The sequence below is a fragment of the Vollenhovia emeryi genome, unplaced genomic scaffold (assembly GCF_000949405.1).
Source record: "Vollenhovia emeryi isolate VEMERY1.0 unplaced genomic scaffold, V.emery_V1.0 DF939198.1, whole genome shotgun sequence".
Classification (NCBI taxonomy): domain Eukaryota; kingdom Metazoa; phylum Arthropoda; class Insecta; order Hymenoptera; family Formicidae; genus Vollenhovia; species Vollenhovia emeryi.
This window is the reverse complement of record NW_011967168.1, coordinates 241,246-266,564: the sequence shown is the minus strand read 5'-3', so window position 1 is coordinate 266,564 and position 25,319 is coordinate 241,246. Positions and strand designations below refer to the sequence as shown.

Here is a 25,319-nt window from a genome sequence, read left to right as displayed (position 1 = left end):
AACAAGAATGCTGTATACTCGAGATGTGGAAATCATATCTTACTAATTAGTTTTACATTGAAAAATGGTATCTCAATAAATCGTTCGGTCTTTGATAATGCATTTCATAATGCCGTAGTTTCGCGAATTTCATTGGAATCAATAGAATCGTCGAGGTAACATCAGTTTATCCGCGATTCCTCGCGATTCGCAACAGCATCGAGCTCTCCGCAGGCTCTCAAGTAACAGAAGAAGAAAAGTCGTTCAAAATGCACTTGACAGGTTTTGCAAAATCTACTTCTAATACCAAGTTTTTGTGATTATTCCCCGTGTATTCGCGACACGACGTTCGTTTTGAACCGCCATTACGAGGAACTCGCTTTAATACGACCGCTTGCCGCAAGTGGCGTCGTCGTCGCTGCCGCCGCGTGACCTTGAAAACGTCCTTGAGTGTAGTATTACTCCAAACTACAAGCTTCATTCATAAACTCTATAACCTATACACTTTTGTTTTGACAGTTCGTGAATGACACTCGCGCGTCGCGGGCGAGTCTGTCTGATTGCGATCGAATTATGAACAAGTTTACCCGCCTGAAAGGCGCATAACGCACAATAGAGTGATGCTTCGCTGCACTTTGTAATATAACTCATGAAGAATGTCTGCGATTATAGACGACAAGGTTGTCGCGGGTGCGAAGAGCTCAAATACCGTCAAGGAAGATCCGATTGTAGCGTTAACGGTAATGTAAAATATTGAATTTAATCCACCCCCTGTTTCTCCGACTCGATATACGTGTTAACGTTCTTGCCTGATCGTCCGCATTAATTTTAGGAAAGAGTGAGAGCCCTGTATCTCTTCCGAGATCGCTACTTCGAGACGCATTCTATTGATGAAGCGATTAAGAAACCTACCGACGTGGAGAAAGAGATGAAGGACACGTTGAGCAAGTTCGACGAGTGTAAAGGATACGAGATCGATGGCTCGCGCGCCAAGTATTACTATTTGAAGGGAAGGGCGCTGAACGTAGTGGACCGTTTCATCCCGCAGGCGGAAGAACTTTTGAGCAAAGCAGTGAAGCTGGAGCCTAAATTAATAGAAGCCTGGAACGAGCTGGGGGAATGTTACTGGAAAAACGACGACATAAAACAAGCGAAGAACTGTTTCGTCGGCGCTCTGCAACATGTACATTTCTTCCTATGTTACCTTAACACAGCTTTCATTTCAGAATTTAAGGATTAGCCGTGAAACAGTGAATTATTAAATTGCGTGTATATACACATATATATTCTTCATCCTTTTTGTAGGACAGGAACAAAGCGTCTTTGCGAAATTTGTCGATGGTACTTAGACAGGAGCAAAGTTCGTCCGTCGAGGAGCGGATAAAAAATATTCAACAAGGTGTGGAATACGCTAAGGAGGCGGTAAGCCTTGACACAAGCGACGGAAACTCCTGGTCCATATTAGGAAACGCTTACCTGTCTTCCTTCTTCACGGTGGCACAAAGTCCAAGTACATTACGTTTATGCATGTCTGCGTACACGCAAGCGGTAAGACGGATGAAAAATATTTGTTTGCTATATGTTTCTTACAACATGTATTCCACAGATTTTATACAAAATAAGACAGTTTCTTTTTTTTAGGAAAAAGACCTCGTCGCAAGAAGTAATCCTAATTTATTTTATAATAAAGCAGTAGTGAGTATGATTAAACCTCCCGTAATCTTTATATTTTCATATTTTTACTTCTGCTTGAAAATCCTTGTAACCTGCAAATCTATTTTAGGCACTGAAATATCAAGAAGAATACAACTTAGCGTTACAATCGTTTGAAAGTGCAATGGCGCTCGATCCAGTGTGGGAGATGCCGAGCAATAAACGGGACGAATTACTACAATATCTTAAAGATATACAAAATTCAATTAATAATAATGGATATGTCAAACCAAAACGACTATATCAATTGATGCGGGTATTTATATCATAAAAATTAATAGTAATAAATAGATAACAGTTGGATACATACATTGATACATGCTATTCATGTATGTGATAATATAACATGTGATTTTGGCACAATATACATATTTATAGGTTTATGATTAAATGTAGGCATTGGATGTTAAACACCTAGGACCATACAAAGATGGAGCATACACATATGGTGGAAAGTCTATAAAGTTAGATTTGATTCCGTTACAGGAATTAAATCTTGGAGTGAACACAGAAAAAGTTGTATTTGGAAAAGTAGTTTGTTGGATTCAAGACTCGGACTGCGTCCCATTGTAAGTATTTGCTTTCCGTATTGCATGAATTATTTTTCTGCGTCATATTTACTTATATAGTTATTCATTTTTTTTCTTATTCAGTGCTTTTTGTCTCGTGGACGAACAAAAGACATGTGTTGTTGTCACTGTATATAATCTAGCTAAAGGCCGTGGAGTTACAGTCGGAGATTCTGTTGGTATACCAGAGCCTTTTGTTATACATCAGAAATTTTCCTATATGAATAATGTTAGTATTATGTGCACGTTACGATATAAATCACTTTATCACATATAATAATACATTTTCCTTCGTTCCTTTTCAGGATTTTGATTACAGATCTATTCGCGTTGAAACCCCGATTGTACTTGTAGTTAATGGAAGAAAGTTAGGCCGAGAACAACAAGTCAGCGCAAATCTGCAAACTTTTAAAAGGACAGATTAATTCTAATGAGCGAGACGTTGATCAATCGTTGGTCCTCAGTTATCCGCAATTATAAATTTTTGATCTTACCCTTATTTTTTAATAATAATGTATATTATTTTAATAATAATACTCATCAGTATATTTAAGGCTTTGTACGATACACGAATTTCAAACAAATGTATTACGAAGAGTTACATGCCAATGTACGTTGGCAATAATCAAAGAAACGGGCTACAATATATACCATGTTACTTCAATTTTGTATTTTATAACACAATGTGTAAGAAATACTAACGTGCACATCTTAGCTGCTGCATTTGTAAAACTTGTGAGAGAGAGGATGTTGATATATATTTTTCTTCATTGTGACAGTAATTTTCGCAAAAAAGCAGCAAATAACCTATATCTGCCAATTCATAAAATTAGAAGACTTCGCCTATATTGTTTATTTAAATTGATGACTGAGGTAGAAATATATAATACTTTATTTATATTTTTAACTGCAAACATTTTAGTTTTAATTCTCTACTATTCGATATTAAAATATTTTGCTCTTATTGATTCCTCGAGCATTTCTGTATGTTTTGGTCCAAACAAGAAACTTCAAGATAAAAAGGAAAGAAGTTAGAAATTATAAAAGAAATGCGATTGCTAAGAAATAAAAGAGCCGCAGATCAATGAGTCCCGTGGACTCTGGATTTTATTATTATCATGAAAATAATCTGCTGTGATGAATTTTAGTCATTGAGACTTGGTTTTGTTCAGATTCGCTAAAGTATATGTACACGAAAGACCGACAATAAAAGCAGCAGGTACTTGGAAAACATACAGAACTCGATGTATGTACCTTAGAAAATCCTATTATTATATGGTGTTCAATAATTTGTCAATTAAATTATACTAAGAGAATAGTTGTGTATAATTTTCATCGATATTAACTAATATATTGGAAAACCCAGTTTGCATATGATATACACCTATACTTGTCACAATATCGGTATCTTATATCATGAAAGGGATATCATAGTTTGTTCCAAGCAGCTGCAAATCAAAATATTGAAACAGGGTAAGGATTGTCGTGGATGTTATATCATAATCACTTTGCAAGAAGCAGGGAAAGGAAACAAAGAGAGAAAAAGTAATTTGTAATTCAGTCATAATAACCGTTTTGCAATGCCAATAGATCGATTCGTTGTGTAATATAAAATTTCTTATAATATTGGTCCACAATCACAATATCAATTCATCCACGAATCATCTTTTAACAATTTGTATAAAGAAATGTATAAGAGAAAATATTCCCCGGTTTCACGGAGAAACAACAGGATTTATTACAATTACATTACCTACATGTAAATTCGCATTTGAAGCGAAACAACGATCCATTGGTCCAATCTGCAATGTGCAATGCATATCGGACTAAACGAACAAAACGCACAAATCGATCTCCATATATAAAATACATGTCGCTATATCTCTTTTGTACGTCAGCGGGATCGATTTCAAGTAAAGAACTTACGGTATATCGCGATACCACGTTCTTCAGTCAGATCGTACGAATAATGCTTGTGATATATTAAAAATATTTTGTATAAAGAAGTTCTCTAATGATTACAATAATAAATACTTATTTATAACAATAACAGCATTTATGCATTATTGTGTATACGTGGCAGAAGGATATATCCGTCCGAGGAACCTTTATAGTTAGCGTCGACGAGAGTCACGACAGGCGCTGGATCGTCGCTACCATTCCCAAGGACACCGTGGATCCCCACACCATGCCGAAACCGATCAGTGCCTCGCTTACATTCTCACACCGACGTACGTACTTGTCGTTCGGCGACATCGAGCGACGGTACCCTAAATGCTTTCAGTCCGTCCGCAGCCAAGGCGCGTTACGCCATCACATGTTCACCTCCCAGAGCTTGAAATAGTTGTCGATCACCTCCAAAAACCACTGGCGTCTTTTCGGATCCTTGAATGCGGGCGCCAATGTTCGTAATTGTAGTTGCAGTAACGCTTCGTCGCCCAGCAGGCTGTCCAGTTGCTTGAGCAACGCCGTGTCGCCGTGCAACTTGAGCAAACTGGCGTAAGTGAAGATGTAGTATTGCACCCGAAGACGTTGCACGGCCCATGCCTCCACGCTACGATTGCCGCTCGCCGATTGTATGGAGCCCATATGCTCCGCGTACCACGGCGAAAAGTAATTACTCAGCTCGAGGGCCGACAGCTCCCCGATCCCCTGCGTCTTCAGCCGTTCCTTTATTCGCGAGTATACCTGAGGAGTGTACACGAACACCTGGAAAAAGAAGACACTTGGAATGTTTCGTCACGCGTTTATCAAACAACGTCTGATCTACGTATTTAGGACGGAGACGCTCGTCGAGATGACCGTGCCCAATTAGCGATGAGCCAGAGATTGGGACCTCCAGATTGCGGCATCGTGTATTACAAGCAGAAAGTTACGTGATTTCACTTTTACTGACATTGGAGCGATGACGTAAACCGCTGGTGAGAACTAGACTCGATATAATGACTTTCTGTATAGCTCATAAACAGGACTAAAGACGCGCCTGTCAAGCGAGGAAGTGATACGGTGAATCTGGTACATTTTTGGGACCGTATTCTCTTTTCACGGCATGCCGATTGCGATAACGATCGACGGCTCGCATAATTAGGGAGAATGCGCCGATGCAGAGAAGCGAATTTCATGCCTATTCTTATTATCGTTACGGCATTGAACTGGTCGATCGCAATTTTACGCAAGTGGCGCGTGCGTTACATGCGGTGCAATTTCTTTCTTTTTTTTTTAGAAGACGCGCTCTTTCGTTATACCATTTTCTCTTTTTGTTAGAACAGCTCCCATCGATTAATGAAGTATTGCCAAGATCGATGCGTTGTACGTCCCGAATTGATGATTATTTTTACATGCCAATTTTTATCATTTGCCAATCTATCGTTACCTCGCTTTGGCAATCTGTTATTTTAAAATTAGACACACTTGGGTCGCTTACTTGATAAAGCGAATTTCCCGTGACATAGGAAGCGATGTAGTGCGAGCCGAAGTTCCTAACGAATCGCACTACGCTCGCGGTATCGCCGACCGTGACGTTCTCGGTTTGCCGCAACACGGAATCATCGAGCACGAGGGTCTCGGCGGTGCCGGCGAGTCGTTGATTATCGCGGAATCTAGCGACACGCACTAGGACGTAACAGTGGTCGCCCGTGATGAAGGACGAGTTTATGCCGAGGTGCCTGGCTATCGCCGTCTTCGACCAGCTGCCGGTGAAGGCACGCCACGGCCTCTCGAGCTTCTCGAAAGTGAAGTCGCGGAAATAGGCCTGTAGAAGCTGCCTGTAAATATAAATTGCGAATAGAGGAATCACGGCGGTATAATTTCACGTCGCTGAATATCGTCTTCTTCCTAAGAGAAGCTTCCACTCACCATTAACAGGTGTGGCAAACTAAATGATATTTTATATCAAACTCACATTTAGTCACGTCGCGACAATAGATGGCATAAAAAGTTTAAAATCAGCTTGTAATTTCGGATGATTGGCTACTCGAGCGAGCCACGGTGGAATCTATTGACCTGGTCTGTTTCTTTACAGGGACAACGCGTGTACAATCACATGCCTGATATTGTCGCAAAACTCCATGTGGAAGTCGCCGTCGAAGACGGCGGTGCTGCCCTTGCCCGGTTGGCGTTGCTTGGGCGGTAACGGCGTGGAATTCTTGAAGACGTCAAGGGTGGGCTCGCGGAATATCCAGGTCTCCGTATCATTGCGCGGCACCACTCGCATACTGATGCTCAGGTAACCATAACGGCTGAAGACGTTCACGGCGCCGCCGAGTCGCGGGCGCTGCGACCTGGTAACGCGGGTGCCGATCAGCAACGCGAGCGTCGATGCCAGGAGGAAGAGCCGCATGCGTGAACACATCTCTGGGCGGCTACCTGGATATCTGACCAGTGATATCTGAAACACAGATCGCGAATCGGGACAAAAGTTATGAGCAAGTGGCGATTCAACTGTGACTCATTCATCCCCTAAGACATTTAAAACGGCCCGATAGTCTTGGCGCAATCTTCCAGATCTAAAGACTGAGTCAGTCCTACTACTATCAGGCTCACCTTGTACAGGCGTGTCTCTATAAATGAAAGTACTTTCTCGCGACAATGTCCACTGTTACTTCACTGCGCCATAGATGCGCGAGGGATACCTCTGTTATCCCATTCAATTTTGCACCATGGAACAACATTCGCATCTTGCGAACGTTGGAATACTGAGAAGTCTGTCTCGTTTCGCGCGAGGAAGCCGCACGTCGCCGTCGCAACTACCGGTCTCCGACCGCACGTGCACATCTCGGTGCACGAAGTCGTCGTTGCCGCGTTGTAGCGTATCTCGTTATGTGGGTCTAGGTGTACGCCGTCGAGGTATTTGCACGAGCGAAGCCAGCGGCCTTCATCCCCACCTGGCTGGTACCGGACGAGCACCTTGGTCTACCGGTGTTCCGAGCCTTCTCTCCCTCTCTCTCTACGTGCATCTCGATTCGATAATTCACTCCTCCTTGCCGATCAGGAAGGACAGCGAGCGCACATCTTCTTCCAGGCAGCAGACAGCGAGTGGGCGACCGACCGACCGTCCCGCATCCGTTTCGCTTCGTCGCGTCTCGATACGGAGGCGGACACCTTTCACGGACATCATAATAACGCGGACGATTGTCATAATTACCCGAGCTGCTCTCAGACGATCATTAACTCGAATTATGCTTTTGGAATGAGCAGACGGATAAGGGGTCAAGAGGACAACTGTGTGACGGCGCGCACGTCTCGTAAACGTCAGACGCTGCTCATTATTATTAACCGCGGCACACCGACATAGTTCATTTCCCACAATTGGAATTTGAATGAAGAGCACTGCTTACTCTACAATTGGAATTTGAATGACGAGCGCAGTCACGAGTGTTTCATGGATGTAACTTTTCCCAGTTACTCCTCGAGGAATGTAAAAACGAGCTGACGGTAATAATTAGCAAGCGGCATTGCGAAGCACTTTGAATTTTGCAAGATCGCACTTTTACTCACTGGCGAATCTCAACCATCTTGAATGCAATTTGGCGAAACTTCGAGTCTGCGCGAAACAGAGCAGAGAAAGTTACGTTTGCACGGAGTAATTTTTAGTCGATATAAAATATTGAGGCACGAGCCATCCGTTGCCTAAATAAGGACATAAGTGAGCTTAAAAAAAATATCACGAATTGCATATATCACCATTCTTGGTTTCTTTTTCACTTTTTCACGACTGTTGAAAAAGAAGAACCGCGAGCCACGTGCATAATTCATGAAGTACCAACGCTTCGGAGTACAGCGATTCCGCAACTATGCCTTTTTCGAGAAGACGGGGCAATATATTACAATTATGAGAGGAGTTGTATTACACCAGAAAAGGGTAAGAGTCCGTTAGAACGGCAAAACGGTTTTCTCCGGTGCGCCTCTCAGAAGCGATAATTAATCCACGTCTCTTAATGTTTTCACTCAATTAAGCACATCCGCCCGTATGTATCAGATGCGTACCCGGTACGCACGTACTCCGCACTGTCTGTCACCAGAATCGGCAAAGGTCCGAAGTGCAAGTCCGAGTGAAAGTAAAGTTAAATTTTCACTTCTCGCTCATATGCACGGCCGCGAAAAAAAGACTTGCAAGATTATGACGGACGTACGTGCTCGCGGAGGTCATTAAGAAGACGTTAAAAGCGGAGTACACGCGGAAATCCGTGCGCGTTGCGTGGAGCAGCGCCGATGTTCGACGAGACGAAAGAAGAGAATGATGCGGTTCAATAGGAGCGTAACCCGCTTTGGAAATTCCATCAAGGACGGCCGGCATTCGAGACAGAACTCTTGCCCGCAGGGGTACGTCGATGAGCGAGGTAGTAATTAAGTTTTCTGTCGTCCAATCGAAGAGATGAAATTACTTGGTCTCGCAAAGGAAAACGGATGAATTGGGTTTGGCGAGAACAACGAAGTCAGCCCGGCTATTCTTTCTATTTATCAAACAATCGTTTAAAGTAACATTCGAGTATTCGCCTCTTCGGGCTAACAAAGGGTAAGCGCGCGATATTTCCCATTTTTCTCTACGAATGATATATTTGTAAATAATTTTACCCGCGATGAGAATTATTCAACCTTTCTGACAACGAGTTTCATTTATAGATACCTATCTGTGAATAATGCATTCGTAACGGACCGTGAAACGCGGCACAGTAGATATAATAGATGATCGTGATAGAAATTAATTTAACGTTTAATGAAGCTTCGTGGGAGCGGATAATAATTAAATCGACCATCGGTAATAATTAACGGAGACCGGAAAGTTAAATGACGTTTATCGTGCGTTACACGAGCACGTGCAATCGAACGCGCGTTGCATCGACGTTTAACTGACATAACGAGTGCGCGATAGCCCGATTGAACCGCCGCGATTTTTATCTCTCAAACGACGCGTACACGCCCCAATTCGTCTTCCTCGTTGTTACCAGGGATCGAACTGGCTGCGTCGTTTCGCACAATGCCGCTCTCTCGGCGAATCGATTTAAATTAATCCCCACGGCCACGCGAGTCGCATCACATTTCCGTCGCGTTCGCTTTATAGTTTGCCAGAGTGCTCAATGCGCGGGACCCTGGGGTAAACTTTGACATTCCTGTACGCTCCTGTCTTCTTTGCCCCAGTGGCCTTTGCAGCCTATGAGAATACCACGGAGCGATTAGCGCCAGGTTATAATTATGCAACGGCTCGTTCGATTTTTATTTTCGCGCATACAGGAATAGCTCCGCGAGATTAATTGCTTCGTTAATTTAATGAGACGCCCGGTGGATGTTCTTTTCTTTTTTATTTAAAAGTACTTCTCCATTTTGATGCATTAACGCCGTGCGCTAATAAATTGTTTCATTGCGTGCTGACGTGTACGAGCTAAATACGTTGCGTTCTCACTCGAAATGACCGAGAGTAAGTCTCGGTTTATGCGAGGCCCGAGACTGCTCGATATATCCAGCCGTCGGCTTAGGCCACATGATTTTTTTCATAACTGCATTCTAGATGACTAAACCCTCAGTGGGTCAGCGCAGTGAAGGTGAGTCACACATGCGAGTTATTTAGTGCATATGTTTTGTTCCATTATTGGAGCGACGCGATACCAATGTGGTGAGTGTGAAATTTGTTATCGCAGTGTTTCCGCAGCGATATAGACGGAGTTTCGTCGCGCCCGAACGGTGGCCCGATGACGGATCTCCGGTAATTCACGCGTAATAGGAAGTCGTTTATCGATTTATCTCAAAAGAAAGATTGCTCCATATACCCAGATTCATAGTTGCCGGCCACGAAGGAAAGTAACCATACATATTCATGAGATTACAACAAGAGTCGAGACGGAGAACGTCTCGATTGTTTCGCTCACTACCGTTTCGCCCGTCGATGATTGCGTCAAAGACACTAGTTTTTCAAGACTGATCGATCTCAACGATAGCGATTATTCGCGTTTTCTGCCTGCATAACAAATTACTTTATAAAAGCGTTTTATTAAAACGTAATCTACTTGTGAAGATTTCGATCGCAACGTACAACTCAAACGTAAGTTTTATTCTGTCAATTTATTAATTCCAGCAATGCTTGCTTTTTATAAATAATCGGTCGTCATTTTAGAAACGTCTGTACTATGTCCAGAATTCGTACCCGTTTCGACAAAAAGTATCTGTAAACAAAAAATTTATACACTGCATTCGTATTTTAAACCTTCAACTGGTGCACTTGAATGAAAAAGGCCATGGTAATAGCGAGACATTGAGAAAAGCTAAGTCACCAAATTAGTAAAACGGAAGGAACGAGTTCCGCTTTCGCCGTTGCTTTCGAGCATGCGAGAGTGGTTTTCCAACTCGCGTGATTAGGATTTTATCAACATTCCTACCGACGCGACGTTGACATGGCGTTCTTACTTTCAATTCGAGACTATTTTGTCTAATAAATTAATTTGCAAATTCTATACGGTAGTCATAAAAGTAGTCAACGACGTAACATTTTTTTTTATACGACAGAATTGTTTATTCAATGCTTACGCATAACGTTTCAAAATAATAGACGCTTTTACGGCGCCCAACACTTACCGAGTAAAATAGAAAGTTACGTGAAATTTAACGTTGGTTCACGAGCGTAAACCGGCAACGTTTCTGTACGCCTGATTGCTGGTGCATCAAACGATAAACAAAATTGTGTAATATTTACGCATGAACATCTGCAAGATACCAGATGAATAACATCCTCTATATATCTCTTAAAAAACTAAATGAATCTCTATCGTATGTAATTTTTGTTGAAATGTAATTCATTTTTAAAAATCACGAAACGTGGAATAAATAGTATAAGTAAAGTTGGTAATGGCAACACAAAAAAATCATTATTAAAAAATTTGAAAAGCAGCGTCATGTTGTAGGATCCATAATGAGACAAAGAAAAAAAATTGTAAAATGCAAATTCTTTTATATCTTATTTGCATCAATGAACAATAGTTTAAACTGATGTTATCGGCGTTGTCGATCGAATAATTTTCGAGAAATACGCAGCAGAGAGTATTTTTTAATGCTAAATGTCCGTGTTTATCTACGTCCGTATATGTACGTCAAATTGTGTGTTTAGTAATGTATCGACATCGCTAACGATCAAGAGAGTAATAAAGTAGTCATTGCCTTAACATTGCAAACAGGAAAGATAAATTCAACTGTAATGTAACGAGGAGGTTATATAAAGCTCGCAAAGAACAAGATATATTGCAAGGATTTCTGCAGCGGTACCTTTTTGAGAAATAGATAAAACTTGAGACGCAATCTGAAGACATAAAGTCGATAGGAAACTGGAAGGTTCACTTGCCACAACTTCCTCTTAGCATTTTTACCATTACAGTCGTAGTGAATTGCTGTGACGTAAAAGAAAAAAAAATCTCGGCCGAAGGATAATAATTGAGCGTATAGCCGATTGCGATTCGCTTGTTGCGGTGATATACAGCGGCGCAGAAGCCAATGGAGAAGAATTATTTAAGTAGCCTCGCGGCTGTAACTATTGAAAGGGGCACATTGCGTTGTCCCATTAGACGCAGGAAACGCGATCACTGAGCGTCGAATGATCCAAACAACCGCTTCAGATCTAATTGAAGTAGGTTTAACTAACCAGCCGCGGTTAACGCGGCAACAGAAAATTTCGAAGTGATCGTACGTAATCATCATCGAGCAAAACTTGGCATTTGAATTTAATTTTGTGCCGCTGTCATGGAAAAAATATGAGCTGGTTACGGAAAACTACAGGTGCACCGAGGTAGGTGTACGTTTCGCTCGTTAGCGAAACCAGTTCTATGTTGTTTTGAAGGAGAAACAATATTTTCAAGTAAAATAACGAGATCGAGAAATAGTCGCGAAACAGAGCTCTCTCTCTCTCTCTCTCTCTCTCTCTCTCTCTCTCTCTCTCTCTCTCTCTCTCTCTTTCGCTCTTTCTTTTTGCTAAATAAATGAAGAAAGTTATTATTTCTTTTATAGCTTCAATTTATAATTTTGTAAAAGTTTCGTGTTACTATGGTAGCACGAAAGTGTTAGTGTTGGGTAAATGATTGACATGAAATACTAAATGAAGTAGAATGTTCCGTTCTAAAGAAGAACAATTTCGAACAATATTTGAAGAGTTTTTTCCTCTGTCGTTCTACATAGATATATTTTTAGATTTGTTTATTACAGATATCTTTAGATATTCTTGTACACGTCCAAAACAATATGTGAACGTTTGTTTGTGCAAAATCTGGTTGATTAAACAATGGAATATGTTTAAAATAATATTAAGCACAATGCAATGCATTTAACTAAATTGTTTGTTCACTACAAAATACGCGCGCATACGTTTTAATGTAGAAACTAAACCACGTAGTTCATTCTGTTTAAGACAAAGTTATGCGATCAAATGTGCAACACATGTGCGTGAAAAGTGAAAAATTGCGATGTCTCATCAGCGTCTTGATTTACTGCACGTGCATTCGGATATTTTTAAGTAACTCAGCTGTTTCATATACACATTCCGTATCATATTTCGAACGCAATGTCGTCGAGTCTGGTAAATGCTATCACATAGGAACGTGACATATAAAAATATATCGTGATCAATAATCCGGATGAATGTAGTCGGAAGAATTTCAAATTATTGCGGCATTTACATTTTTTATTAATTGCTCGGTAACGTAAATAATTTGAATTGATTTTTAGAATTTGTACTACAAGGTAATTTAGATTGCAATTTTGTATATTTTTTGCACTCGATGTCAACGTAAAAAAATTATCGAAATATGTTTTCAGAGATCATGCTACAATATATAAATAGGTGTTTAAAAATTTAAAAACAGAAAAATAAGCTCTTGAAAGTTCTTATTACGAGAAAATAAAAAAAATACGGTTGGCTTTTGCCCTACCGGATCACACAAGTTTATTCCATTTCCGTTGATTGGCTTTCCCCTCCGTACGGTAAAATCTCCCTCCCCGTGATGCTAATTGTTATGGGTCACTGACTGTACGCTTGTTACAAGACACTAGAAGATAACTTGACTTTCCAACGTTGCCGTTCCAATCAACTGTACACTTGTTGCACTACAGTTTTCCGTCTCAATTAATTTCAATTTCTCGTAATCACATCTTCTTTTCATTCTGAATGACGAATTGTCCTTATTAATTAAAATGAAGCTAAAACATGTTTTATCTGATTTTCGAATTATATTTGGACGCGTTCAGAAACGGATACAGAACTGATTAAGTACAACGTCTACGTGTCATAATATGCGAATACACAGTTCGCATTTTATCGACAACTTATTCTATTATCGAGTAAACTACAGAATTTCTCGAAATGCAAACTTTTACGATGTTTGCAGTGTAATTTTAATTTAATCAGATGCGCGATTTTTCGCGTAATATCGATAAGTAATTTCCTGCGCGCATTTATCGCACAAACAATTTAGCCGTCGCGGCTGATTTCGTGCAGCTCATTCGATTGTGGATATCCACACATTTCTGAGAACGCGGAGAAAGATTAGATTAAATTGCGTCTCTGATTATTCGTATTTCCAGTAAAAAATATTATAGGACACACGTAAATCTTTCTCGACGTTGTTCCACTGGTACGATCACATTAATTTGCATTAATAGATATTATCTTCCGTAATCGCCGGATGTAGAAATAAAAACAATAACCGCACGTGGTATGCTTAATTATACTGGATAATACACCAATATAAGTCGGGAATCCAGAGAGACAGCTGTTTTGGATATTACATGGTACTGGCAGTGTGAATGTGCAAACTGGTCAAACTCGTATCTTGCCAGCGCTAAAAACAGGATGCCACGAGAACGATGATATTTTAATTTCAATAAAAGAAATAGCCACCAATACGCCTTCTTACGATTAAGAAACAATACCGTTTGTCAGAAAGACATCGAAGATTGTCCCGCACAAGTAACGTTGGCGATATCGCTGCTGTATCATCGATGCCTATTGCGTAACGTAATCATTGACTCGCGGATGCAGTCGATTACCCGGGCGACAATCTGACTTTTGAGCGAGTTAGACTTCTGACAAGCGCTTAGCCTTCTTTTTACGTAAAACCAATTCCGTATGCGTCGCGATCGAGGTCATTCACTCGACTGACGCACGAATATAAATTAATCTCGTTGTCGCGTACGGTCCTGCAGAGCAAGAGTTTATTTTTAAAAGTGCACTAAGAGATACAGCACAAAGTGATCTCGCCAATCTGTCTCGGGAAAGAAATATTAGCAGCCTTGGATTTAAGATGTAGTTGTGAATAAAAATATACTTTTAAAAAACGTGATTTACATTTTTGTTGGTGATTTCTGGTATTGGTATTCACTGAGGGCAGCAACATAAAGAGATAAAAATATTCTGGGAAAAGAAGCAGTATGTTGAAATACTTAAAATTTTATAAACGTCTCGCTCATTAAAAATATTTTTATGATTCCGAAATTATTCGTGAGCCAGAGTTGAACAGATGTTTTAATCCTAAGCAGATTCCTATGCACAAAACGTGTGTGTCGTTCGAGGATGTAGCCAAGGCTTCTTTCCATTCAACCTGCATTCCCTTTGTCTCGCCAAACGGGTAAAACCAGATTTTTGCGAAATTGCACGATCGAGGGTTGTTATTTCTCGCCGCAGAGTGTTATTCACCTATCGAATGCACGATGCACAAAAAAGTCTGTCTTTTATAACCCCGAGATTCCCGCTGACATTTGCATAAATATGCTAAATGCGATGCCCGTTTGCACTTAAAATGTTATATGCACATATATGTAAAAAGCATTATGCGTATACCCTGGGGATTTTACGATATTATATACATAAAATATAACTGTGCAGGGTGCGAGCTAGAATCCTATTTAATATACACTTAATCGCATAAAACTGCATTGCTGTTTGAGCGCAGAACTCGAATGTCGAACAATAAGTAAATAGAATCTGCTATAGTAGCTTGAACAAAACTTCGCATTAATTTGGCGCGAAAATATCCGGATCAAAATTTACGAGGGGGAAACCGCTGACCGAAATCTTGTACACTGGGCATTAGTGGGCATTACTTTATTTTATTATCTTATTTTATCTTATTTTACCTTATTTTATCTTTGTAATGCCCAAACTAATCCCCCAAAATTGCCTAGTAATGCCCTCAGCGGTTTCCCCCTCGGAAATTTATTAGTAGATTCGAAATACGTTGCATTTCAATTAGGTATTACGTAAAATTAATTCGTATATTTGGGTCATATATTTCTTATACGAGTCTGCCATTAGTCGCACTATTATTATCGCTCTGTTGTACTGTCATTGCACGTTGAAGAGCAGGTGCTATCATTTTTCCCCGAGCTAATACTTTTGACATTTCCTTACGTCTGCATTTCTATGAATCGATATATCCCTTTTCTTCAATGATATATTTATCCTCTTTTGTTATACCAAGAAAATAAGGTATTTCAAACTTTTAAATTTGTTTGAACTTAAAACGAAACTGAACAAGCTTTACAAATAAATGTTGCAGGGTGTTTTTTAATTTTTATCCAAGTGTCCATTTTTTGTCCTCGTGTTTCTTATTTTCCTTAATTGCACTTTTATCGCACGTGCTCATTTAGATTTCCTATTAGGTAAAATAATGCCCGCGACATTATGGCTGATTACAAATGTTTCTCTAAGAATCCCCTTCGTCTATTATTAACTCAAAAGGAGAGAATATCACGACTTTATGCCAATATACCTTACATAGAATTCCCCGTGACATTTACGCCAGAAGCGACGACCGTATCTTCGCACAGTAATGCTCTACCAGTCGGTGGAATGCATCTTCTCGAGTTGGTCGTTCTTGTTGCGACACGAAGAAACCCTATGGAGCACAGGGAGCCGTTTGCGAAGATCGTGTCGATTTTGTTGCGAAGTCACGTTTTTGTTGAGAAGGATAATTTCGTAAATAGCATTTAATCCCCAAACGGGCCATCGATTCGTATAAATAAAAGTATTGTCCCACTAATCATGCGCAAGTACATAAAAATGGTTGACAAGTTGACAGGTTAGTGAAAGAAGGTCATTTTTGTACCAATCTCATGCAATCTCGTCACGCCTATAGGTTTATTAAACTGTCGGTGTGTGATAGTAGGAATAAATTTCTTCTTTAATACCAAACTCAAGAGTAAATAAGAATATCTCCGAGATGTTAACTAAGTCACGAAGAACAATTCTTCGCCTCGGTCATGATTCGCCCAGCCGTGATCGCTGACGATGCAGAATACGAAGCGCTCGGGCATGAACCGACAAATAATTTCAATGTGGCAAATCTCGGAATTTCGACATACGATAAGTATATTGACAGGAAATCGAGTAGTTTCGATGGAAAGTGACGACTCATGTTTCTCGGGGAAACTCGATTTCACGTGCTCGCGCGATATCGATCTAATTGTTATAATCAAAACTGTAAATCATTCCAACCCGTCGCATCATGTTGAAGTTCGTTGTAATACAAGTGGCAAGTTGTTAATGGCATATAATTACCACGATCGATGCAAATCGCTTATCATAAGCAACACGTCAAAGTCAATATCTCGATTTATGCTCGAGTTTTGTCTCGGCACGGATTCTAAGAGAGCCTGCAGCCGCAAGGAAACACGGTGATATAATTGTTTTTGAAACGAATGAATTTTAAATGTTAAAGACTCGTTTAAGACATTTTTATTTCCGTCTCCCTCGTGGCATTAGTTTCCACCTGGAGAAACTCGCAAATAGAAACGTCATAAATATGGTAGCCGTGTTCATTAATATTTCGTTATCTCGGTTAACCGGTGTCAAAAATGCACACGCTTGCGTAGCGTGAGGCTTTAGCATCGCGACAATCGTCGCGTTGTCCCCCGTTGCATTCGTGATTAATGAAAAAGATATACAACCTGCCATCTGATTTGCGATTTCCTGGTGGACAGTAGGTAGCGTGTTTGCCGCGATAGGCGCTAACTATTTTGCGTTTTCCATGCAGCGGCGCATTGCCGTTGCGTTAACATTTACATAATAGCAGAATAACGTGTAACCATCAACGCCACATCGTATCAATGCGACAATACTTATACCTCATTTTTTATTCCTCCCCGGCCGTTTGATAGAATCTGAAAGCTTAATCATAATTTCCATGCAGATTTGCCTTTGATGCCACGTTGCGTAAAAACAAACGTATTTATTTCCTTGACGGGGCATTTTAGTCTTTTTTAATCAGCGACTTGTACGCCTTGACGGCACCGAACCGCCGCGTTATCGATGCGGAGGAATCGCGTGCCCAGTACGGAATAATTAAAATAATGATAACGTGGGGACGAAGGCGAGCCGCGGCGCTAAGGTCAGTGAAGTAAATATAATCTACGAGCGATCTGCTTCAATAACTCGAAAGTGCACTCGCGGCCAGGTATCCTGGTTCGCGAAGCCTTGTAACGCTATATGGTAGGTACTACTGTTATAAGCCTTGTTCCTGGTTGAAAATGTGGGTAACTGGCATAAGGACGGTCACCAGCGTTCGCGCACGTGTGTTATGATACCACGGTGTCCGCGAGTCTCCTTTTATTCCGGGTGCTGGCGTGTATGATATCGCGTGCGCGTACCTGGTCGCAGCAGAGTGTGAAAGTGCGTGCATGATACGGGTGATAGATGTGGTGAAAACCAACGGGTAACTTTAAGTGGCGTAGTCGAGCGCTTTGTGCCCGCGCGCAAGAATCTATTCCCCCGCACCTGCGAGACAATCGATTAGATCAATGAGTAATAAGCTGCTCATAATAAACTCGCGAATAGCAAGCTGAGTCAGTCTCGTCACCTGGCGCTTTGTTGCAGCCGAAGACTGATTAGATCCATACGGTAATAAGCGTTTCGAAAGCTACATCTCTTACCACAATACTCGTTAGAAGACTGACTAATCTTAACTGATGACCTTTGAAGCTAAACGTGGAGATAATCGTTTTTCTTTAACGTCCTAATTTGCATCGATTATAAATTCGACAAATATGTTGTAACTCCGTTAACATTGTATATAAGGTTTATTATTAACGATGATCGTAGCCACGTGTGACAGCGCAGTTGTTCACGCGATAAATGTTATCGACGAAATCCTCGGGCGAACAATAAGATATATCCTGCTTTTAAGTGAGCGCAAGTGCGTAATTTCAATAATGACGTGCAATCGTAATTCGCGGCGTAAACGGCAGGAATAGACGCAGCGAATGCGAAATATAAGAAAAAGGCGAGTGCGTAGACATCCTATCGTTCCTAACTGTTCCACCATTAATCTGATATAGATCTTTAGTTTTCACATTATATTCAGCGGACTATGACGAGAGATTGCAAATAAAATGTAACACACATGTAATCGCAAACGTCGGCACATGAAGCCACGCACTATATCGGCAATTTAATTATTATTTGGTAAAACTTAATTTATGTTTAAGTAAAATTGCATATTTTGAGAAATATTATAAAATATAATTTTAACATACTTTCAGTTACATCAGTAAATTTATTAAACGTGTATTGCAATATTTACTACTCATACAGTTTGGCAATATCCTTTTACTACTTATAAGTAGGAGAAAACATAAAGAGACACTTTCGATAAACAATAATTACAGTAAGTCCTAGCGTCTCCATAATTTAGTAAAAACTCGTGTGCTTTTTTGAACAACATACATCCTGTCTGAAGGTTTCCATCAAGGACGGGTCGTCGTTAATTAACTGTAATCAGGTGAGCAGCATCAATACCATGACCTAAATATTTCCTTAACACTTATATAATACAAAAACGATTGTTTCACTATCTATCATAAACTATTAACGAGGTTCAAGCAATTAGCACTCGTTAAATTTCCGGAAAAATACACAAGATATTTCACTAAATGCTTCTACGAATTTAATCAAATTCAGCGGAAATCAATGGGAGAATAACATACGGAAGAGTAACGTGAAAGTAACTTGAGGATTACATATTTTGATAACACATTTAAAAAACATATTTAAGCAACTACTATGCTGGTGCCTCACCTTTTACGTTATTCTATATCATATTTCTCTGTACCTCTTACGTAGCAGTAAAATTATAATAAATAAAATAAATAAAAATAAATATTTGAACATATTTATATTTTACATTAGAGAATATTATTATTCGAGTATATATTGCAATATTAATACCAATTGTATTTAATATTATCACAACTTTACCGCGTGCGAGCAATGTCTACATTACCTCGATTGCGTTCGCGATGGAAAAAGAATTACTGACGCGCGATTGCGAAGTATCGCGATATCTGATCAGAAAGTATAAACTATCGCATTGAACTTGCAGTCTGGCGGCATCAACGATGCTCGTTAATCATTGAAGGAGAATCGCTCGAAAAAAGTAGGCACTCCTATCCAATTTACATAATAAGGTAACGTAGAAACCACGTGGCAAATCAGCTGTTAACACGCAATTCACTCCACGACATTCACTGTACGCGGGTAAACGAACCACTCGCTTCGGCGTCGTCGAAAGTAGCTCAGCGATTTCTGGAGCAAATCAGGTGCGAACAGTGCATCTTTTTCATACAGTTCTTTCGTACCGTTACGTAGATTACGGGCTGAGATCGTCACGAATGTAGGCGTGAAGTTGTAAGTGACTGTTTAATTGTCATGTCACATTGACAGAAACACAATTCGCATATCAAACTATAGTAATGCGAAACTAATTTCACTTATCTATCACGTAGATCATGTTAGAACTGCGTTTAGCGTTAAATGGGGTAAGAGCACGAGCCAAAATGTCACGGTTTACGTAACAAACTGTGAAGTATGAACTCTTTCAAGAAGCGGCCATTAAATCATACGCGGTTAATTATACGCACTGATGAGCAGGCAAGGAACGAATCGGGCGCTCGCATGCCGCGCCAGAAATCGGAATCCGAGCACTCGCACGTACGGCATATGCAATCGCCGGGCGAGGAAGGGGATATCCCTTCGTAGTAATCGATCGCAATAAAAAATCTGTATGTGCACGTAGCTTTTTGCGCGAGTTTATAAATAAATCGCTCTCGGTGATCCTGTCTGGACAGTTTTATTAGTCTGACGCATAAGTGCGTGCGAGAGCACGCTGTAGACGGACGGGCCGCATGCTGCTTTCACTCGCCGAAGGTTGCATTCGTAATTAGACGGAGACGCGCATATTCACGCATTTCTATTCGCTCCTTAATTTCTGTCTCTGATCCTTCGGTCTCTCTAAGCTTTCCCTGAACGAGTTTGACAAGGCTGCTGCATATAAACGAGACCGATACAGTACGTATCTCTGTTATTTCAGGCTGTTTGGCAAAAAGCGACGGCTCGGCGGTAAACCGAAGGTTAATGTTTTCACGGCGCGGATATCTCGTGCATTAAAATTCTTTTGAGATCGCAGCGAGTCAAGCGGATGACTAGGACAAACTTCTTCGACCCCCTAAGTATAATGAGTCCAAGGCTGATATGCCGTAATCTAACTTTCTGCTGAGGTTGTCTGTCCTCTTCGGCCTGGCACTGATTGCTAAATATTTTGTGCTTCACTTCTCCTCCCGCGTAGTGCACCTCGCGATAAAATAGGCACGATATTTTATGCACTCTTGTTATTATTAAACAATATTGTGTATGAAGATGTCCAGAAAAGCGTTCATCTCTCTCCGAATGTCATACGGTAAAAATGTTAATAATAAAGTACGATATATATTTCGGTAATTATTATTAAAAAGTTTTACTGCTAATAATGCACGTTAACTTGCGTGTACCGACGAGATATATTTAATAAGATAAATTTAACGCGAGGTAAACGCACTATTCGCTTCGTCGATCTTTTGTACGACACCTAGTACACGATAGTGTGAACATATCATTCTGAATTGTAATTTAATGCATCCCGAAGTTCTTCACTCATTGCAACGCACTCGACTTACCTTTATTAAAGTCTCCCTAATTCTAAACCGGAAAGCCGTAATATTGGTATAATTGTAAGTGTGATCTTTAAAATACGGTAATTTGCATTATCACCATCTCGTAAACCTCTTTGTCTATAACATTTGTTTTATTTTCTTAATGTGTTATATCAATTTCTAGATTTTACACCGTAAATTTCATTTTAGGTGAAGAGATCATCCGTTATGATTTTCATTAGATTTAGGTGATTTGCGATTGCATAATTACAAATATATCCTATTCGTCGAGCGGTGAAATAAACGAAGCGCACTGAATCGCGATTAGCGCAACTAATCCGGATAGAATTTCGATCGATTCCATGGAATGCGACGGCGTTCGGGGAGCGTTGTTAAATAACGGTTGGGTAATATGCAATATTGGAGGCAGCGAGTTCACGCATGCACACGTTCATATTTCGACGGTAAGTTCTCTTCCTGAAAGGGAGGCCTAGTTTGCCACGCCAGTGCGCGACAGATTGGTCCTGTCTCCGGCCATTGGCGACCAATCGCGAATTTATGCCAAATTAGAGAGAAACATTTCGCAATGTCGTTGGCGAAATGTCGTAAAGAACGTTGGTCCTAATTACTGTGCCTTTCGTGGGTGCTTAACCAATGTCATAAAATCCGATGGGTTTCTACCGATACGTTTCGGTTACACAGCTGTAGATAGAAGAAATTGAAACATTTTTTAACAATCGAAAGAGCCCCTCACTCTTTTGTATACAAAACCTGGAAGCTATTAAAATGAAGAAGTTACTCCGAGATGCTTTTAACTTTAATCTATAGCAATTTGTGTTTCGAAGAGGAATCTGGGGTCTTGCATAGGGAACAATCGGACGATCGAAAATACCGGGCACAACTTGATTAGACACGGTTTGAGATTTCACACTATCGAGAGCTAAGATACGAGAGGAAAATGAAAGCTGATTCTTACTCAGGAACACAAAGAACATTCTTACATTTATAAGGAAAGCTTATCTCTCGACTATCTTCACGTAGATAGCCGCACCATGTTTGCATTGTTGGCATTGTTGGCGATTATGTCAGCATCGATACTTCATTATACAAAAAAAAAACACGTCAATTGCATCGTAACTGGATATTTTCAGTCGATTATCTCATTCCTTAATTCTCATTCGAAACTTTGGACATCATCGTTGTCGCAATTAAATTTATTATCAATATTAACGATGAAATCGACAAAAATGCTCTACAGGTGACAAAAATTATTTAGGCACTAACATCCTGTCGTGGCTCTCAGTCCTACATTCCTCTGTGTTTAACAATCAAAAATTGTGAGGTAAAATCTTACCTAAGTACTTTAAGGTTTCCCCATCTTCGTTACTTGAGCCTGTTTATCCGGAATCGTGCAGCAGTCATACGACATAATTCGACGCATTAACGATCATCGTTACCGATTCTTCAAGTAGCCGGTCTGCAAGTCAAATGGTTGCTTCTCCTTGCGATCTCTATCACGACTCGGACACTAGCAAACATCTAACGAAAGCGTCGCCGAACTACGAAATCGGGCAATACGCCACGCAACTCGGATCGTCCCGTACGATAAATTCTGGATCATCCAACTACCATGTTACATTACACACACACAGCCGATCATCGCGCACGGATCGTACACCGATCGATCTATGCCGGAACGAAATCTCGTCGGCGATCTTTTGCGGCCGCATCCATCTCCCGAACCTGTCGGCTCTCGGTCGATCGATAACAAACCGGGCACCGTGTTTCCGTCCACGTCCTCGTCCCCGTCACCCACCTCGATGTCCGATACTTGTCCTCCCCTTCTCGCGGGGGATGCTGGGGGTTCGATCGCACGGCGACGCGCTGGATCGCGATTCGATCGACCGATCGATCGGCGGATAACGAAACCGTCCTCTGCTTTGCGCGGGCACGTGTGCGCGCCTCGTCGAAGAGGGTTTTCCCGGTCAACGAGGTGGGAGGGGGGGGGGGAGGACACTTCGGCGATTCCGCCGATGCTAAACGATCGATCGATCTCGAGCGCGATTGACGCGGACTCTCTCCCGTGCCGGGCCCCCGATCTGACCGTGGGCACCGAACGTCTACGACTGCGACTGAAATCTTGACTCCACTCGCGGCGAGCGAACGAGCGAGTGAGCGAACTGGCAAATGAGCGACCGCGAGAGAGCGCACAACGTGTGCGAGCACGGCTTGTGGCACTACGTGCGTGTCGCGTGCGTGTACGTCAAATGTGTGCACGTGTAGTCACGCGCGCGATCGGGGCGAGAGAGGGGCGGAATTTTGTCTCGCTGTGGGTGACAGACCCCCGATAAGAGAAGGACCTCGCTTTCTGTGGACCTCCGCGGTCTCCCGGATGCCGGCCGACCGTCTTCCAAGATTCGGTTGATAATTTCTAACAACTTGTACAACGCGAGGTTTTGGTGCAATTGCAGAGAGGGTATAATCATAATGGGGGTGTCGTTTTGTTTTGGTATTGATTTATTTGTCTTACCGCTTGTATCGTATCTTGCTATTTCTTTCAGAATACCGCAACGAATTACTTATTCTATTCACAAACACTACGCGAGAATATGTTGGAATATGTTTCATAATGTCTTATTCCAATCTCTTTGTGCGTAGACCATTTCGGACGGCCTTCGCTGAGCAAGTAGGAGAACGATGTCAATTATACCCCGGTGCATGTATGCGAGCGAAGGCGCCGTTCTTGGATCTGATTTACATGTCATTTTCCATTTTCGCTTAAGTATAACTCAGCTGTGCCTGTTATCTTCATCTGGAAAGACTGCGCTTAAACGCCGGCTTGGAAATCCATGAGTGCGAAGCAGCGTTCCAAAGAAATAGCAATTTTCTCTCTAAATGGCAAATGTTGCGAAGGAGATGAAAAATGTAGCGAGGGTAATTTAAAAAAATAAGAACCGTATCGTTTAATAAAACCGATAAGTAGAACGTACGGATTATCTGCTCCACTAATGCACACGAATATTCAGTTATCTGTAATCCTGAGCTAATTAGCTCTTTAACGCGGTATAAATGGATAGATAGCGCACGTAATAATAATCGTTCTGCTCGGATTCAACCGACATTTCGCAAAAGGCTCGATAATGGTAATCTGTTTCGTAATTTTCGGACTGGTTTGCGCGCCGTTTCATTACCCACTAACTTCCTTCTTACGATAATGCCTCTTCCTGCCGTTCCTTAACAATAAAGCTTAATTTGCGCCACCTCTAGCGTCCATTTCCGTTCTCACGTTCATTCACCAGCAAATAGATGCAATTGTCTTTTCTCCCTTGCACCTTCGCTAGCGCGATCGGGCGGAAGGGAATTTTAGAGTTTACTCGCTAAAGAGCGAGATGATTTTTACGACCGTCTTCACCGGGCGATTTATTCCGGGCCCGGTTATTACGTGTTACGTGAACTGTTACATGATCGCGAGTACAGTCGGTGAAAGGCATTTAAATTTAACCCACGTCAAGGTGCCGTGCAGGACGCGCAACTGTGTCAATGTTTCATTGTGTACCACGGGATGATCCAGTCTTAAGGACGCTAAAGCGCATTCGCTCCAACTGCGTCCTACAAATCCAGTCTAGATTTGTTTCACCTACTCGCGAATAACGGACAGGATGGGTAATCACATGTAATTACATTGCCATGGTAGCTTAATCTAGGCAGTCTTCTTAACGTCACTTGGTGTTACGTGAAGTGTCACACATTAACATAAAAAGCCAATGCATAAACTTATGTAAGGAACACATGCTCGTCCAGATGCAGACGAACCGGTTGCGGTAAATATGACAGGAGTATCGCGCCTTAAAGCCTGCATTTTCCATCCCAGGGAGAAGATATACGTGAGCAACAAGAAAGAAATTGGCATCTCCGGAGTTAATAACTTAACGCGCAACTCTGTCCTTAATGCCGCATGATCTTCAACTCGGATTGCGGTCGCCACTGTTTTCCATCTTGCACATAAACTGAACCGCAAAGCCGCGTTTACCGCAGCGTTTCATTCCTAGTACCAACGGTCCTTTACACCTCCCTTATGTCTCCGAGAGCATCTCGCGCAGACCGGCTGGATTACTAGCTTAAAGCGTA

General features: G+C 41.3%; 2 protein-coding genes across 3 annotated transcripts; one reads left to right on the top strand and one right to left on the bottom strand.

Moving 5' to 3' along the window:
• The first annotated feature begins 418 nt into the window (after positions 1-418).
• On the top strand, positions 419-3,987 carry LOC105561888 (tetratricopeptide repeat protein 5-like). Its single transcript, XM_012012245.1, has 8 exons — positions 419-719; positions 812-1,162; positions 1,285-1,527; positions 1,621-1,674; positions 1,763-1,948; positions 2,089-2,261; positions 2,346-2,490; positions 2,567-3,987. Exons 1-8 carry the CDS (start codon positions 636-638, stop codon positions 2,684-2,686), a joined length of 1,356 nt encoding a protein of 451 aa, XP_011867635.1. The 5' UTR covers positions 419-635; the 3' UTR covers positions 2,687-3,987.
• Positions 2,787-23,320, bottom strand: LOC105561889 (torso-like protein). Of its 2 annotated transcripts, none has more exons than XM_012012246.1 (4): positions 22,546-23,320; positions 6,308-6,648; positions 5,686-6,025; positions 2,787-4,970 (listed from the first exon to the last, which is right to left on the bottom strand). In XM_012012246.1, exons 2-4 carry the CDS (start codon positions 6,610-6,612, stop codon positions 4,575-4,577), a joined length of 1,041 nt encoding a protein of 346 aa, XP_011867636.1. In that variant the 5' UTR covers positions 6,613-6,648; positions 22,546-23,320; the 3' UTR covers positions 2,787-4,574. The 2 variants fall into 2 exon arrangements, with proteins under 2 accessions (XP_011867636.1, XP_011867637.1); XM_012012247.1 differs by lacking the exon at positions 22,546-23,320 and adding an exon at positions 6,804-11,800.
• Between the last annotated feature and the right edge of the window lie 1,999 nt (positions 23,321-25,319).